At 38.4% G+C, this 16439-nt stretch overlaps 1 protein-coding gene across 1 annotated transcript in view; it reads right to left on the bottom strand.

Annotated features, from left to right (window-relative positions):
- The window catches only part of LOC135480268 (gamma-aminobutyric acid type B receptor subunit 1-like), a 122494-nt gene that overhangs the window by 17700 nt on the left and 88355 nt on the right, over nucleotides 1-16439 (bottom strand). Inside the window, exons 12-17 of the mRNA XM_064760062.1 lie at nucleotides 11766-11898; nucleotides 6321-6428; nucleotides 5399-5603; nucleotides 4816-4943; nucleotides 3616-3744; nucleotides 2147-2287 (exon numbers count right to left, since the gene is read on the bottom strand). Coding sequence (XP_064616132.1) covers nucleotides 2147-2287; nucleotides 3616-3744; nucleotides 4816-4943; nucleotides 5399-5603; nucleotides 6321-6428; nucleotides 11766-11898 — 844 coding nt within the window. The remainder of the gene's footprint in view (nucleotides 1-2146; nucleotides 2288-3615; nucleotides 3745-4815; nucleotides 4944-5398; nucleotides 5604-6320; nucleotides 6429-11765; nucleotides 11899-16439) is intronic.

Below are 16439 nucleotides of genomic sequence, written 5' to 3'. Positions count from 1 at the left end.
CATAGGCTTAATTGGTGAAAAAATACTGACAAGAAAGAATGCTAATATTTATATCAAATTATGTGAAAACCCTTTTCTGAGACTGAATAATATCCATGTTTGCAACTCATTGATCTTGTAATGAAGTTTTATCCCTTGGTTATTTTACATCATTCAAGATTTCACGAGACATCTCTTGGTCCACCAACAAACCAAGAAAATTTTCATCAAGAATCTGCAGAATATTAAGCAAAACATTTTTTTTTCCAATAAAGCCATGGTAATGTTACATTTTGTACTATCAACCTTTGCCACCTTCATTCCTGAAGAGCTATTCTGCCCAACTGTTGAGCTCCTATATATGAGTGGGAATGTAAGACCTTGCTGCTGTGCGAGCGCTCATCATAAACGCCGTGTCATCAGAGATCTGTTTCGTGGAGCGTGCGGATACCTGGGGTCAGACAAAGACCGTCCATTGTCTCATTCTTGTATGTCGCACAACCCTTCCGAAGCCGTCCTACATTCCCAGCCTCTAGTCAGCAGTAAGGCTCCGAATCCTGAAGCAGAATTTTGGAGCTCTTTGCCATTGAACTGCTGGCAAGGCCCGAATCGGCGTCGATCGATACGCCTAAATCATCAGGCGAGCCACCGCCTATCGTCAAGGGAGATAAGTTTGTAAAAGACACAACACAGGCATTTGTCTTGGCTGGGTGTGGGTTGTGATCTGCCAGGATGTCAGAACTCTCTTCTGTCTGTATTGTGACGCACTTTGGCTGGGATTTGTTCAACACTCGCCGATTTAGCTCACGGATTTTGTCCCTCTCTCTGCAAAGAAAAGTACAAAGTGTTAGTAATTGCTCTACATATGTCGGACAAAACTTCACAACCTACAGTGGGACAACATGGTACAAGATACACTGGGACAAAACAGGACCACTTACAGTGGAACAAAATATGGCACAAAAGGCCAGAACTGACAGTGGGACAAATGGCAAAACTGGCAGTGGGTCAAAAGGCCAAAACTGACAATGGGACAAAATAGGGCACAACTGATGATAGGCCAAAAGGCCAGAACTGACAGTGGGACAAAATGGCACAGCTGAGAGTGGGCCAAAAGGCAGAACTGACAGTGGGACAAATGGCAAACTGGCAGTGAGCCAAAAGGCCAAAACTGACAATGGGACAAAATATGGCACAACTGATGATAGGCCAAAAGGCCAGAACTGACAGTGGGACAAAATGGCACAGCTGAGAGTGGGCCAAAAGGCCAGAACTGACAGTGGGACAAAATATGGCACAACTGATGATAGGCCAAAAGCCAGAACTGACAGTGGGACAAAATGGCACAACTGAGAGTGGGTCAAGAGGCCAGAACTGACAACTGGAAAAAATGGCACAATTTACAGTGGGACAAAATGGCACAACCTACAGTGGGACAAAAGAGCATAAACTTCAGTAGGACAAATTATAACACATCTTGCTGTGGGAAAAACATGGCACATCTTACTGTGGGACAAAACAGTGGAGCAAACACTGGAATAAAACAGCATAGCTTAGAGTTGGACAAAATGGCACAGTGAATGTACAGTGAGACAAAACTGGACAACCTACACACAGTGAACCTAGTTCTGTGCACAAGTGCGAGTTCATAACCTTAATAGCCAGTTTTTCTCCGACTAAAGGTTGGTTTTGTAGCTACGGTGTAATTGATCTCCCTCAGAAAATACTGAGCCATCACCCTCAGTAAACCCAGCCATGTTATCAAGAATTTGATGGAAAAAAACTTTACTACACCAGTCTCAGAATTCCGTTTTAAAATTCATGATTACTGCATTTTTTTTTCAGCTAATGTACTTTTCAGATGGACAACATATGTAAATAATAAGTCATGTTATTATCTACTCCCAAGATATTACAGGAATGAAAAATGAAAAGAAAAAATACTTATGTAAGCCATCTCAACATACAAAAAAAAAATGCAGCAAAATTCTTTCTACACAAACGAATGACAGATTTTAAAACCCTCTTCCCACACTACCTTAATTTCAATCCCTGGCATAAAATGTGATGTTAAACCTGAGAGTACAAACCAGATAGAAAGCCACCAATTATGATAACTTGCAAAGACTTGCTGTCTGTACATAAATACAGTTATAATATGTCATACCTCTGCTATGTGTTGTTTTAGTTCCTCATTCTCCACCAGGAGGCGCTGGTGTCTCTCCTCTTCCTCTCGACTGGCCATAGAGTCGGACATAGCCTTGATTTCTATTCCCTCTTTGTGTGGATTCCTCACCAGCTGTATCACCTGTAAACAATAACGGTAAAGTGTGTTTCAATGATTCAAGTTTCCCCTGCAACATGTATGTCTTAAAAAAAAAGACACCCTAGACCCTGTGTATAGACTATCCCACATAAAGTTTAAAGAGCATACATTTTTATATTTGTCATGCTGCATAAATGAGAAATTGCATATTAAAGTAAAATGGTGCACATTGACAAAATCAAAAACCAACACTATGTTATCAATCAAAAATATAGTGACTTACAACTCCAGCCTGTTTAATGATCCCTCTGACAAATGCTTCGGTTAAACTTTAATGCCTACAAGACTCCTCATCTCAGAAGAAAATCAGTGAAGTGAAATGAATTGAAGAGCTTAGTTCACTTCCCAGAATACCATGACAGCAAGACCTGGATTCAATGGCTAAACAGCCAGAAGTATGAGACAAGGTATTGATTCTTTTAGATCTACCTACACATTGTAGTCGGAAACTAGTCACAACTGCTTCATCCGGGGTGCAGTTGTAGAGAGGCCTGGCTTATATTAATTAGGTACATGTAACCATCAGAGCAGTTGTGTCTAGTTCGTAGTACATCAGTTTTAAGAGTGCGCCCTTACAGGTTTGACTTAAGTGAGATATGGGCGACCCCTTTAAGATTTTTTCAAGATTTTCTGTCTTTATGTTTTTAATCTGATTAGTGTTTATGCCACACTCAAGACTACTTCACTTATACAATCAATCCATGTACGGGCAGAGGAAACTGGGATACACAGGGAGGAAACCACTATCCCACAATGGATACCTGGCAAATATCCTTACTTAATGCTGTAGCAAACCAGTTGGAGACTCTCTTCATACAGTACAGCCCGATCCAAGGATATCTGCTACGGAAATCATCACACATCCTGGCCATATGATCAACATATGATGTGAACATCTTCCTCAGATATGTACTTATTTATCTGATTGGTGTTTTATGCCATATTTAAGAATATTTCACTTACGCCATGGCAGCCAGCATTATGGTGGGAAAAAAACGGGCAAAACCCACAACCATCTGCAGGTTGCTGTCAGATCCTCACTGGTATGACAGGAGAGGAAGCCAGTGTAATATAGACTTGAACTCACAGCAATCACATTGGTGAAAGGCTCCTTGCCCACTGCACTGCACTGCACTACAGTACACCACCCTCTAGGCCATAGAAGCCCCTCTCCCTCAGATATTACAGCCTTCCTGCATGGATTGCTTACAAATCTGACAATCATGTACATGACTTGAAATCAAGTCCACAAAAACAACAGCACAAAAACTTTATTTGATTACCATATGCAAAAGATGCATTGTTCTTACCTTTGGTATAAAAATGAGACCAATAGAAAGAAAGCTACAGAGAATAATAGCCAATGAGACGAAGACAAAAGTGGCGTTCTGCTGACTGCTGATAAGCAAGGTGATCGGGGCTGTGATGACACACATGACCTGTCATGACAAATTCATAACACCAGATTAAATTTGGCTTTTTTCATTTATTTATTCATTTATTTATTCGTTTATTTATTCATTGATTTATTCATTTATTTATTCATTTATCGGACTGCAATTTTATGCCATACTCAAGAATTTTTCATTACGCTGGCAGTTATGTGTGAATTGGAGGAATCTGAAATGCCAGAGTTAAACCACCGGCCTTTGACAAGTTACTGACAAACTTTTGCACGTGTGACGTACAAATATGCACACAAAGTGGTCAAAAATAGATGCTGACTGCGTCAATGGCTACAAGAGCATTGTAGACCACTTACTGTTACCTGAAGGCCCCTTGAACTGAGTCAGAGATACCTGTATGTTGAATTTTGCATTCAAGCACATTTCACTCATATGATGTTAAGTTTTATGTTGATTTTGTAGTGTGCAAAAATATAACTTCGGGCATGGAGACTCAAATGCTTCTAGTTCATGGAATAAGCTGATTTGGTATTTCAGGAATCTCGCAAGTTCATGCATGTAAAGGCGAGACAGGGGGTGGGGGCTCTCGCAAACATATACAGCTAAAGGCATGCTCTTACGGCAGCTCCTTTTTGGTGCCGTTGGGCTGACAGACCTGACTGTGTGAGATAGGTAGTCAGTCTAGCAAGTACCATAAAATCTCCCATTTTAGCTCTGTCAGTTTGAAAGAGCCCCCACCCCATCTCATCCATATCTGTGTGAACTCGCGGGACTCTTGAAATGCTGACTCGGCTCATTCTAGTACCGCTTATACCTGTGTAAGCATGCTTTTAACAAATATTGTAATGATCCCAAAAAAAAAAAATACTGAATATGAGACAAGGATTTTCATAAAAATGACAATTATAAACAAATTTGCGTGCCTTTGGTCTTGGATCATTTCATAAATTATCTACCTATAAATGTCAACTGGCTGATTAATAACACAATGGCATCAATGAATTGATTAATGAATTATAATTAATCAATTATTAATTAATAATTAATTGATTATGTATTAAATATAAAACTATATTAAGAATCGTATGAATAAGCTGTACTTACCACCACATTGTATATACTCATACCCACAAAACGAGAGTCGTTGATTTGTTTAATTTTGACGCTCCTCGTTTCATAGGCTAAAAACACACCTAATATAAGTAAAACTCCTTTGTAACCAAATGTAATACCTGGAAAAAAAAACAGGCTCAATGTAAGTCAAACTCCTGTGTAACCAAATGTAATATCTGAAAAACAAACTAAGTTAGGCCACACCTATTAAAATTTTTATTTTACATGTATATTTCTTTACTTGATTCTATCGGCATTACTTGTGTGTCTGTCTGTCAGCAATGTTACAGAAAATGTAATATATTGCCTTGGATAATACATGGCCATGCTCTTGGCTCCAGCCAACTGAATTTTGGTAATAATATGTATATGATGAAGGAATTTTTAAAATGATTTTCCCCTCATTAAAAATATGACAGAAATGAAGAGCATCATCCCTTCATCTGTAGTGTGGATATTTACAATTAGCTGTGGATGATTGTCTTTCGAAGTGCCTTCTAGTTCTACAAACTTTTGCAGTGTAGCATCCTACATAAAATCCCTAAAAGAGTGATTGATCTCTCGTTTTGCTTACCTAACCAGACTGTTAAGTTATTGGAAGTACAATGTTCTAGTTGGGGCTGGTATTTTATGTCCTCGTCAGTGTCTTGAGGATCTTCGTATGGAAAATATTCAAGGTCACGGAACATCGGGTCAACGGCTTGCCATGTCGTCAAGACAATGACATCCAGGACGAAGATAAAAGCAAGTACGACGTAAAACTCCCAAACACGAACTTTCTGTGAGAAGACAAATATACAAGGATTAATTAAAAGTTAGAATTCTTGACATTTATTCTTGAGGAAGCCAGCATGAGCTGGACTAGAACTCACAGTGACCGCATTGGTGAGAGACTCCTGGGTATTACGCTGCGCTAGCGTGCTCGATAGATAGATGGTTTTCTGTTTAACTCTGTGCTCAAGCACTTTTCACTTGAATGATACAGTATGGCTGCCATTTATAAGGGTGGAGGACAGGAGAGAATTTGGTGTAAACCACCGATCTGTGGCAACTATAAAATGATAATTTTCTCACATGGGGTGAATGAATTTTCTCATGTAGGTTTAATAATGTGAATACTATATCAGTGAAAGGCACGTGACACCCAATGCACGATTAATGTGATTTTAAATCTCCAATCAGGATTACCCCCAAAATATTTTGATATGGCGATAATTCATTTTTTTAGGGCCTTTTTCATGAGTATTTATACCCTGAAAATAGTGTTTATGCATAAAGCAATTATGTGTAGTACAGCCCCTGTTTGCATTTCTTTTCCAGGTCACGTGACGAGTGGCACAGAACAGCGTTTACACCTGGCACTTGTCGGTTAATACAATAGACTAGCTGTGAGTGACGGACGACGTTAAGGTGAGCATCGCGAGGCAAACGAAACAGATCGGTAAAGGGTTGAGCCGTTAGGCCGTTACGCTGTGCAAACACCCTATACCCCTTACCCTTCTATTTTTCTTCCTTAGCGTTGTTACCCTATGGACTGTCCAGACTTTAGAGAACATGGAACCATAGCCAAATGTGAAACCAAACGACAGTAACCAAGCACGGGCCTGGAAAAAAGAAAACAATTTGTTTTTATGAAAACAGTTCAAACAAGTGTTAAATCTGTTACATTGGGGCTGACTGGGCAACACCAAATCTATTTCTACACAATTTCATGGCGAGGTCGAAGAATACCAAAGATTTATTTATTTATTTAACTGGTGTTTTACACATTACTCAAGAGTATTACACTTATACGACGACGAGAATTATGGTGGGAGGAAACCGGGCTCGGGAAACCCACGACCATTTGCAGGTTGCTGGCAGACCTTCCCACTTACAACCATGCAGTGTAGAATGGGTGGTGCATCCCTGCTCCAATAAGGCCATTTAAGGTTAAGTACATACACATGTATGAAGAGTAAACCCAGAGCAGCAAAGACAGTGTGATAATATACAACAATATATTTTAACATTGATAATGTAACATTATATAATATGGTTTATATAATATTGCATACTGACAACTGAAGAAATACTGTTCTAGGAGTATTATGACCAGTCATAAAACTGTTATGCATTTGACCCATGTTACTTAACTCTTGATTCAGGTTTAAAATTAAATCTACATTTACCACTGAATGTAATCTACATTTACCGCTGAATGTCATCTACATTTACCGCTGAATGTCATCTACATTTACCGCTGAATGTCATCTACATTTACCACTGAATGTCATCTACATTTACCGCTGAATGTCATCTACATTTACCGCTGAATGTCATCTACATTTACCGCTGAATGTCATCTACATTTACCGCTGAATGTCATCTACATTTACCACTGAATGTAATCTATATTTACCACTGAATGTCATCTACATTTACCACTGAATGTCATCTACATTTACCACTGAATGTAATCTATATTTACCGGTGAATGTAATCTACATTTACCACTGAATGTAATCTACATTTACCACTGAATGTAATCTACATTTACCACTGAATGTAATGTACACTGAAAGGACCAAGTATAGACCCTATACATAGTCACATGGTCTGAGAAGTCTACTGTTTATAGATCAAGAGGATTAACTCCCAATGTCTCAACTGTAACTTTTTCAGACTCACAATATAAGCATTGTGAAAATCTCACCCTATACTATAGCAATGATGACACTGTTCTCAAATGTCCTTTGACCATCATCCACAAGACACTGTTACTTATACCAGATCCCAAGCAAACTTATGGAATTAATCCGCACCAATATGAGTGTTAAATGTTATTACTTCAGCCAATAAAGCAAACATAAGTCATGTCCGTCAACAAGATTGAGCTGCCATTGTTATCCCTTCAACAAAATTTAGTAAATATCAGTCTTACTTTTCATACCGTACTTCACTTATTTATTTATTCATTTATTTATTTACTTGATTGGTGTTTTACGACGTACTCAAGAATATTTCACTTATACGACGACGGCCAACATTATGGTGGGAGGAAACCGGGTAGAGCCTGGTGAAAACCTACGACCATCCGCAGGTTGCTGGCAGACCTTCCCACATATGGCTGGAGAGGAAGCCAGCCTGAGCTGGACTTGAACTCACAGCGTCTGCATTGGTGAGAGGCTCCTGGGTCATTACGCTGCGCTAGCGCACTAACCCACTGGGCAACGGGGGCCCCTACTTCACCTAAAGTTTGGCAGGTAAAAATGCACATTCAGAGTCACACAAAGGCCTTGGAATGATACTTTTCATGTCATCACTTAAAGTTTTCCCATAAGAAATTAATTAAACTTCATATAAAACTTTTAATTTAATTGCCCTAGATTAAGGTGGATGGATGGATGGGAATCGAGCCAAATGTGTCACTTGAAAAATGCTAACTTTAGGTGAATTACAAAACCTCCTTTTTCTGAAAACTCATCATTTCTGTAAAGTTTATATGTGCCCAGGCCTCAACAATACATTTCAGTCAAAATCTTGGGCATTTTTTTTCTTCAAATGGTGTCCAAAGTTCCTCTTTATGAGTTGAATTTGTAGAGGATATAGGGTAATTACCTGTTTAATTTACACCGAATGACACTGCTGGTATTAAGCTGAATCAAACTGAAAATCCTTACAATAATTGCACAGGTAAGTGCTGAAAAATGAGGAAGGATGGAGGGAAGCCATGAAAGTGCTCAAGTGCCAACTCCATCACACACGACGCTATCAAAATAAATGCCTTTTGCTCTTAAACCTCAAACTCTCCTGATAATTTTTTTTCTGTTTTTTTCTTACGAGCCCTGGGAACCGGCAGTTCAATGGCACATGGGGTAATAATTCACAGCCGAACACAGTGCTGCATCATTTCGTTACGAGGACTTAACAGCAGGTTCGTGTTTTACATGGAAGAGACATCAGGCCATCTTGACACTGTAAAGTCCTGCTCGTTTTCCTTTAGTACTCCCGTTTTATCACCGCATGCAGCAGCAAGATTTTCCTTACAGTCGTGAGAGATCAATGTGGCTTTTTGATCATTATCTTACTCCAGGAAAACAAAATCGTTATCGTGTGCCGTTTCCCCTCCACCTCTAAAGAATCAAACTCAAATGAATGAAGATAAAATGCTGTATGTATGCCCTGAAAATTACTGCCCATCCCCCACCAACCCCCTAGAAAAAGAATTTACATAGGTTGGTGTTCCATACATCCAAGTATTTACATATGTTGGTGTTCCATACATCCAAGTATTTACATAAGTTGGTGTTCCATACATCCAAGTATTTACATATGTTGGTGTTCCATACATCCAAGTATTTACACAGGTTGGTGTTCCATACATTCAAGTATTTACATATGTTGGTGTTCCATACATCCAAGTATTTACGTATGTTGGTGTTCCATACATTCAAGTATTAATATATGTTGGTGTTCCATACATTCAAGTATTTACATATGTTGGTGTTCCATACATCCAAGTATTTACATATGTTGGTGTTCCATACATCCAAGTATTTACATAGGTTGGTGTTCCATACATTCAAGTATTTACATATGTTGGTGTTCCATACATCCAAGTATTTACATAGGTTGGTGTTCCATACATCCAAGTATTTACATAGGTTGGTGTTCCATACATTCAAGTATTTACATATGTTGGTGTTCCATACATTCAAGTATTTACATAGGTTGGTGTTCCATACATTCAAGTATTTACATATGTTGGTGTTCCATACATTCAAGTATTTACATATGTTGGTGTTCCATACGTCCAAGTATTTATGCATATCCTTTCCTCTTGTATAAAGATACTTTCTTGCTACACGTATTCTGACATAAAAAAAAAAAATTTCCAGGAAAATTCAGTTCTGTGAATGATATATTTTTTTCTCCATGTCTATCTACCGGCTGAAAATCTTCAACGTAGCCTCTTTAACAGCTGAGCATAGATAAATTGCATCTTTCCAGCTTTGGGGCTACTTTTTCTCTTCATTGATGAGGGGTAAAATTTGATGTCCAATATCGATTCCTTATCAGGAAGAGAGTTCTTCTCTATTTGCGGTCGAAATGGGCCATGTTTTTCTCACCGAGTTTCAATAGGTCAGATAAACTAAACTCAGGTCCAGACGGGGATAATTGCCAGTCCATCTCTACAGTTTACACTAACCATCAATCTACACAACTCGGCCACAATCCATTTTCCCCTCCTCCCACTGGAGACTTACTTTTCTTGAATATTTCTCCAGTTACTCTACCAGTACGCAAGAAAAAAAAAAAACACCTCGAAAACGATTGTGTCAACTGACTGTTGGTTTTTCTGTGTTTGATTTGCAGGCTGGCTCAGCAGACAAAACCTCCGTCTGGCATGCAACAACAACACTTAAACCAACATCTATGTCCATTATGATATTTGATAGAGGTGAGGCGATGGCCTAGCACAGCGGAAACCGATTGAACTGACGGCGAAGGCCAGCTTATTGATCAGAAGGGAGGGCACTGGTACAGTTGACTCGATCAAAGGGCCTTTCAATTCAACCCCACTGCCACATACTGTAAGTCAATTACAAATCTGGGACATCCAGTATCAAACCTTGTAACTAAGACTGGAGTTCTTGGAGCACACATGCACCGGTTAACAAAAAAAGTACAGCAGACGGTGTGGTTTTTATTTGACGAGTTGTGTATCCACATGTAACTGAGAAGATCAGACCTGCTCATCGTCTGCTAGGACATTCTCCTGCTAGTCTGTGAATGAACCAGTATATTCTCTACGGGCCTCCAACCCAAGACAGGAAATGCTTTTCAAGGATGCTGCATCACGTCTTGGTACATACACATGTAGACTATTTACAGGTACATGTCTAATAACACAATACAAAATAACATTTAGCAACGAAATATTAACTACTTTCCAGGACTTATACTGAAAGAAATTCTTTTCTAGGATTTTCAAGGTTTTGTATTCAAGTACTTGCTAAACAAGCTTAATGGCTACACAAGCTTATGGCTACACAAGTTTAATAGCTACATAAGCTCAATAGCTACACAAGCCTAATGGCTACACAAGCTTAAAGCTTAATGGCTACACTAGCTTATGGCTACACAAGTTTAATGGCTACACAAGCTTAATGGCTACACAAGTTTAATGGCTACATAAGCTTAATGGCTACACAAGCTTAAATCTACACAAGCTTAATGGCTACATAAGCTTAATGGCTACACAAGCTTAAAATCTACACAAGCTTAATGGCTACACAAGCTTAATGGCTACACAAGCTTAAAATCTACACAAGCTTAATGGCTACATAAGCTTAAAGCTTAATGGCTACACAAGCTTATGGCTACACATGCTTTTGGCTTAATGGCTACACAAGCTTATGGCTTAATGGCTACACATGCTTATGGCTACACAAGCTTATGGCTTAATGGCTACACAAGCTTATGGCTTAATGGCCACACAAGCTTAATGGCTACACAAGCCAGACATGCAGTGGTATCCAACAATACATGTAGCTGATCCTTTATTTACATGATAACTGATTACTTCAACTGCTGACTCTGAAGAATTTAGCTCTCAAAAAGTGGCTCTCAGGTTGTGAGGTATTAAATTAAGCTAATTATTTATTGAGTTATTTAGAGTCATAGGGTTTCATGACTTAAGATTACCAGATACTTTTTTTGAAGTTAGTGCCTGCATGACATCTGACTGCTTCCTCCCCACCCATCTCCAAAAACAAAAAAAAGAAAAAAAAGGAAGAAAAACACTCACGAATTACAAAGGCACACATGAACTACTGAAATCAGGCAAGAACCAATCAGGCTTGCCCAGACCAATACTTTAGCCAAATAAAGCAGCTATATATTGCTTACCCTCAAAGAATTTATGTCCAGAGCATACTCTGAACTAGTGTACTCACCATACAGAGTCTGGGATAGCTTTGCACTGACACAAACTGTCCGTCCAGCCCCAGTAAGTAGATACACACAAGACACAGGATGCAGCCACACACCATTATATTGTTCACATTTGGCTGTGACATCGTTATCAATCTGCAACAACAACAACAGCAACCTGGTAAGACACTCGGGTAATAAATGTGCAAACTTGAGGCCACCCTGTAAATCTGATATTTTTCTGCACGTGCATTTGTGTTCTACTTGTTAAAAAAGGCCAATTAATGTGGTGTCACATCTGTAGTCCGTGACATATGCTTCAGTGAGGAAGCAAAATATTGTGACCAATTAGTGTGGTGTCACGTCTGGTGTCTTTGCAATATGCTTCAGTGAGGCACCAACAAGTATTGTAATCAATTAGTGTTGAGTCAAGTGTGCCTGGTGTCTTTGACACATGCTTCAGTGAGGCAGGAAAATACATAAGAGTTTCAGATCATCATAGTACATGTATCAGCCAGATGACACTGTAATCAGACAATTCACATTATTCATTTATTTACACTCATTTCCTTGATGGTTGTTTAACACCATACTCAGGGACTATTCACCTGTATGATGGTGTTCAGTTTTTTGGTGGAGGAAACTGCAATACCCAGCACAAATCATTGACCTCTGGCAAGTTACTGACGAACATTCTCACGTCTGATGTACAGAAGAGCACAGTACAAAGGTACAACAAGTGGCCTTTAATGAAGATTAGACTGCAAACAAACACACACTGAGCATCAACTGTTTATATTGACACCAAGGCCTTTAATGAACAGTGATGTGAGGTCAAGTTCAGCTCATGCTGGCTTCCTCTCCCGCCATAAGTGGGAAGGTCTGCCTGCAACCTGTGGATGGTCGAGGGTTTCCCCCGGGCTGTGCCCGGTTTCCTTCCACCATAATGCTGGCTGCCATCTTTATAAGTGAAATATACTTCAGTTCAGCGTAAAACACCAATGAAATAACGAAAAGAATTAATGAACAATGAGAGGGAATGGGTTGAGGTACAAGGCCAGATCAACATATAAAGTGACATTAAATGCACTGGAAACAGTGTGTATGAACCATTTATGCACTACAAACACTTGCAAATTCCTTACAGCTTACTGTTATCATCACATTTGCCTTCAGGGTCATATGTAGAAAAAAATTGGAAAGTTCTAACCACAAACTTTAAAGGTGACAGTGTGCATAAAGAAATTTTTTTGGAAGGCAACAAAATGACACTTTCTGGGAGCTTCTGGGTATGTGAATGAAAGAAATTTGTATGAAAACTAAAACTGTTTATTAGTAAATTATCATATTTACATGTACTTTTTAGTTTTAATATAGCTTGATTGCATGTAGTTTTGGCGCTCAACAGTTTGAGTTTCCCTAAATGGCTCTATATATATGGCACTTGTCTCTTCATCGGCTAATCGTTGTATAGAAATACTGTACTGAGTGACAATAACAGGGTTCAACGCCCTATCCAATGTCTAGGGTACAAACAAAGGTATTAACTACAGACAAATGATAGAGCAGGATAGATTTCATTGACCAAGTCCCTTCTCCACAAGTCCTCTCTGGTATAAAAAAAAAAGAAAAAAAAAAAGACTGTGCGTTTAAATTATGATTTATAACCCGAAAAATCGACGCCAAAATGTATTTTGATGACTGCGACTTTTGCGCCGGGAGAGACAGGGCAACGATTAGGCGCTGTGGCTGGGGCAAGATTGATTTTTCCTGGTTTTTTTTTTTTTTTTTTGGGTTGAGAATTGAAGACCCACCGAGTATGTAAGACAGCCAGCTCGTATAGTATAGCATGATTACTGGAATGTCATAAATTCAAGTCGACCCGCCAACTTCATGAATTATTTAAAAAATCTCTCAGCGTATAATCACGTCTATTTGTAACCTCTTGCGGTGTTGGGTTCACCCCCCCATAAACTAACCAGATAATCTGTTCCCAAGCCCCCCGGGGACTCCTGCTTTTTCTGACAGCGTATGCATTTCAATGAGTATTTATAGAATGTTCAACATACTGATAGATGGCATGACAACAACACGTCCCTAACTGATATAGATTTATGAGTATATACTCTCAAACACCGCTGCCCGATTTCACAAAACTTCTTAAGTTCAGTAAATCACTTACCTTGCGTTTTTTTGGGCCCTAATGTCCAGCAAGGAGTGTTTCTCAAAAAAAAAATGACCAAATACTATTTTGGTTCTGGTGTAATTTAAGCAAATCTTTACAGAAAGTCACTGCCTGGGGCCTATAATTCAAGGTGATCTTGCATCGTTAATTATTTAAACTTTTGCCAATTAAAAAATAAGAGAAATTGCAATTTTTGAATCTTGCAAGTTTTTGTTTTCTATCCAACATCATCAGCTTCAGTGTTTACTATGGTCATTTATCTTAAATTTTAGAATTTTCTGACATTTTTTTTTTTGTTTTAGCCAGGATTAGTACCGGTAAACATGGCTCAGGATTTAGGCTTTTCCAGAATGTGTAAAAACAAACAAGTCCTCTTGAAATTGACATCTATAAATTTGTTCGCCCAGCTGACCTATTATGTTTTAAACTTTTTTGGACAAGCACAGCGGACAATTCAAGTCATGCTTATTTCACACAAAGAAAAAATTACATTTCTTATTCATTCTTAGAATGAAATTTTTTCCTTTCACACAATTTTTAGATCATGCAATAAATATTTGTTTCCTCTGCCCATCATAATTTACTGACACACACTGGAAACAGTAAGGTTGTTGAATTTAAAACTAAAAACAAACACAAGTACCAACACAAGCATAATATTTGTGAGGGGTAAAAAAGGTATTCTGGTCATTACAATATTCTACTGTAGTTTGTCAAAAACCCATTTTTCTTCTGAAACTGACATTTTTCAGTTCCACTCGTTCTTTGTCACATTATTGCATTTGGCCTCTGCTTTGCATCTCTAAAGTTCATTTATTTATTTATTTATTTATTTGACTGGTGTTTTATGCCAAACCCAAGAGTATTTCACTTATACCAGCATTACGGTGGGAGGAAACTGCGCAGACTTTAAATTCCTAAAAACTCATAAAAATGAGAAATTCTCAAAGTAACCTCTTCAATTTAGGTCCAGGAAAATATTTAATTAAGCTATAATAATTGGGTAAATCGGAGAAACAATTATATGTCTTCAGATAAAGTCAATCAGAGTGTTATTAAGCAATCCAGGGATTTAGAACATGTCAACCCTGTGGGACAAAAAAAAAAAGTGAAACTCAAGCCATCAAATTTTCCAACACTATCACATGTACCTTTTTAAAGCTCCCGAGATCACCTTAACATAAATCCTCAAATTATAAAACAAAAACAAACATTAATAAATCCTGTGTTATTCAGGAAGAGGGTTGAAAACAGACCTTAATGGCCAAAGATATGTTTTTTCTGAAATGTTGCTTAGGACTCCATCCATCAATTTTTAATGAGAAATTCTTATGAGTCCATGGGATGTGCCAAGTTGAAGCGAACCGAAACACAATGCCGTGTCACTTGTATCCCGTACACATATGGCTAGAAGATAAAACAGAGTTAAAAATAATGTTTCCGGAATGAGACACGTCGTCAAGAATGGAAATAACTCGCAAATGATAGGACAAAACATAGCCACGTTTTGAACTGTTTCAATCTGCCTGATTTTGCTTACTTTGAAGTGTGATACCTTGGTTGTGTAACATCACAAAAATAAAAAAAAGCTATTTAAAGTACCTGAGGGATACACATACTTTATTGGAGCATGTATATATATATATATATATATGGTCTAGTTAATTGTCTTCTCTTTTAAGTGCCTATTAAAGATTGCTTCACCACTGACCTCACCCCTACAACCCCTCCTCCACCTCTTCTCTCTCTCTCTTTCTCTCTCTCACACATGCACAGTACACACTCTTTGAACTGAGAGAATTCTCAAAAAAATTTCACCTGCAAATCAAATTTAAAATCAGCCTGGCCTAAAACTGAACATGCTGGGGCCATAATTACAACATATATGTCTGCTCAGTGTAACCTGTAACCTGGGATTTAACTTTCTTTAGACTACTTTTTCTCAACATTTTTTCTATCAGTGTTGATTTCTTTAAAATATAATCTTTCTCATTAGCAAGAATAAAAGAAAAAAATACCTAACCATTTTTCTGATAGGATTTGCTAAATTGGAACAAAGATTTTTTGGGGGTGGGGGGGTTTGGGGGATTGGCTCAAGACTTTCTTGTTGTGTCAACGATCGAGCTGTCAGAACAATGAGGTATTAACCCGCTAAAGTCTGCCAGGCATTGTGACATGGATAATGGGAGCAATCTGATACATGCCATTGCTTGTTTGGCCTAAATTTAATGTGATAATGATTCTGAGATATTGGTGAAATTGCTGCTTGATTTCCATCACGGATGTCACACAGAATGCACAAAATATATGAAAAATAACATAATTACAAAATTTAAAAGACTGTAAATTTACTCCAGGCGGAGTATGTCCTGAAGAAGTGACATTTTGTCACCGAATGCGTCATGGTTCTACAACAATTTATCTCTACACTGCTCATTAAACCCTGGAATTAAGGAAGGATATAAAAGAATTTTACTTGACTGGTGAAGACTGACACAATGGGTAACTCGTA

Source organism: Liolophura sinensis, chromosome 13 (assembly GCF_032854445.1).
Source record: "Liolophura sinensis isolate JHLJ2023 chromosome 13, CUHK_Ljap_v2, whole genome shotgun sequence".
NCBI lineage: Eukaryota > Metazoa > Mollusca > Polyplacophora > Chitonida > Chitonidae > Liolophura > Liolophura sinensis.
Note: the sequence above shows the minus strand (reverse complement) of the source record. Positions and strands in the feature narration are given on the sequence as shown.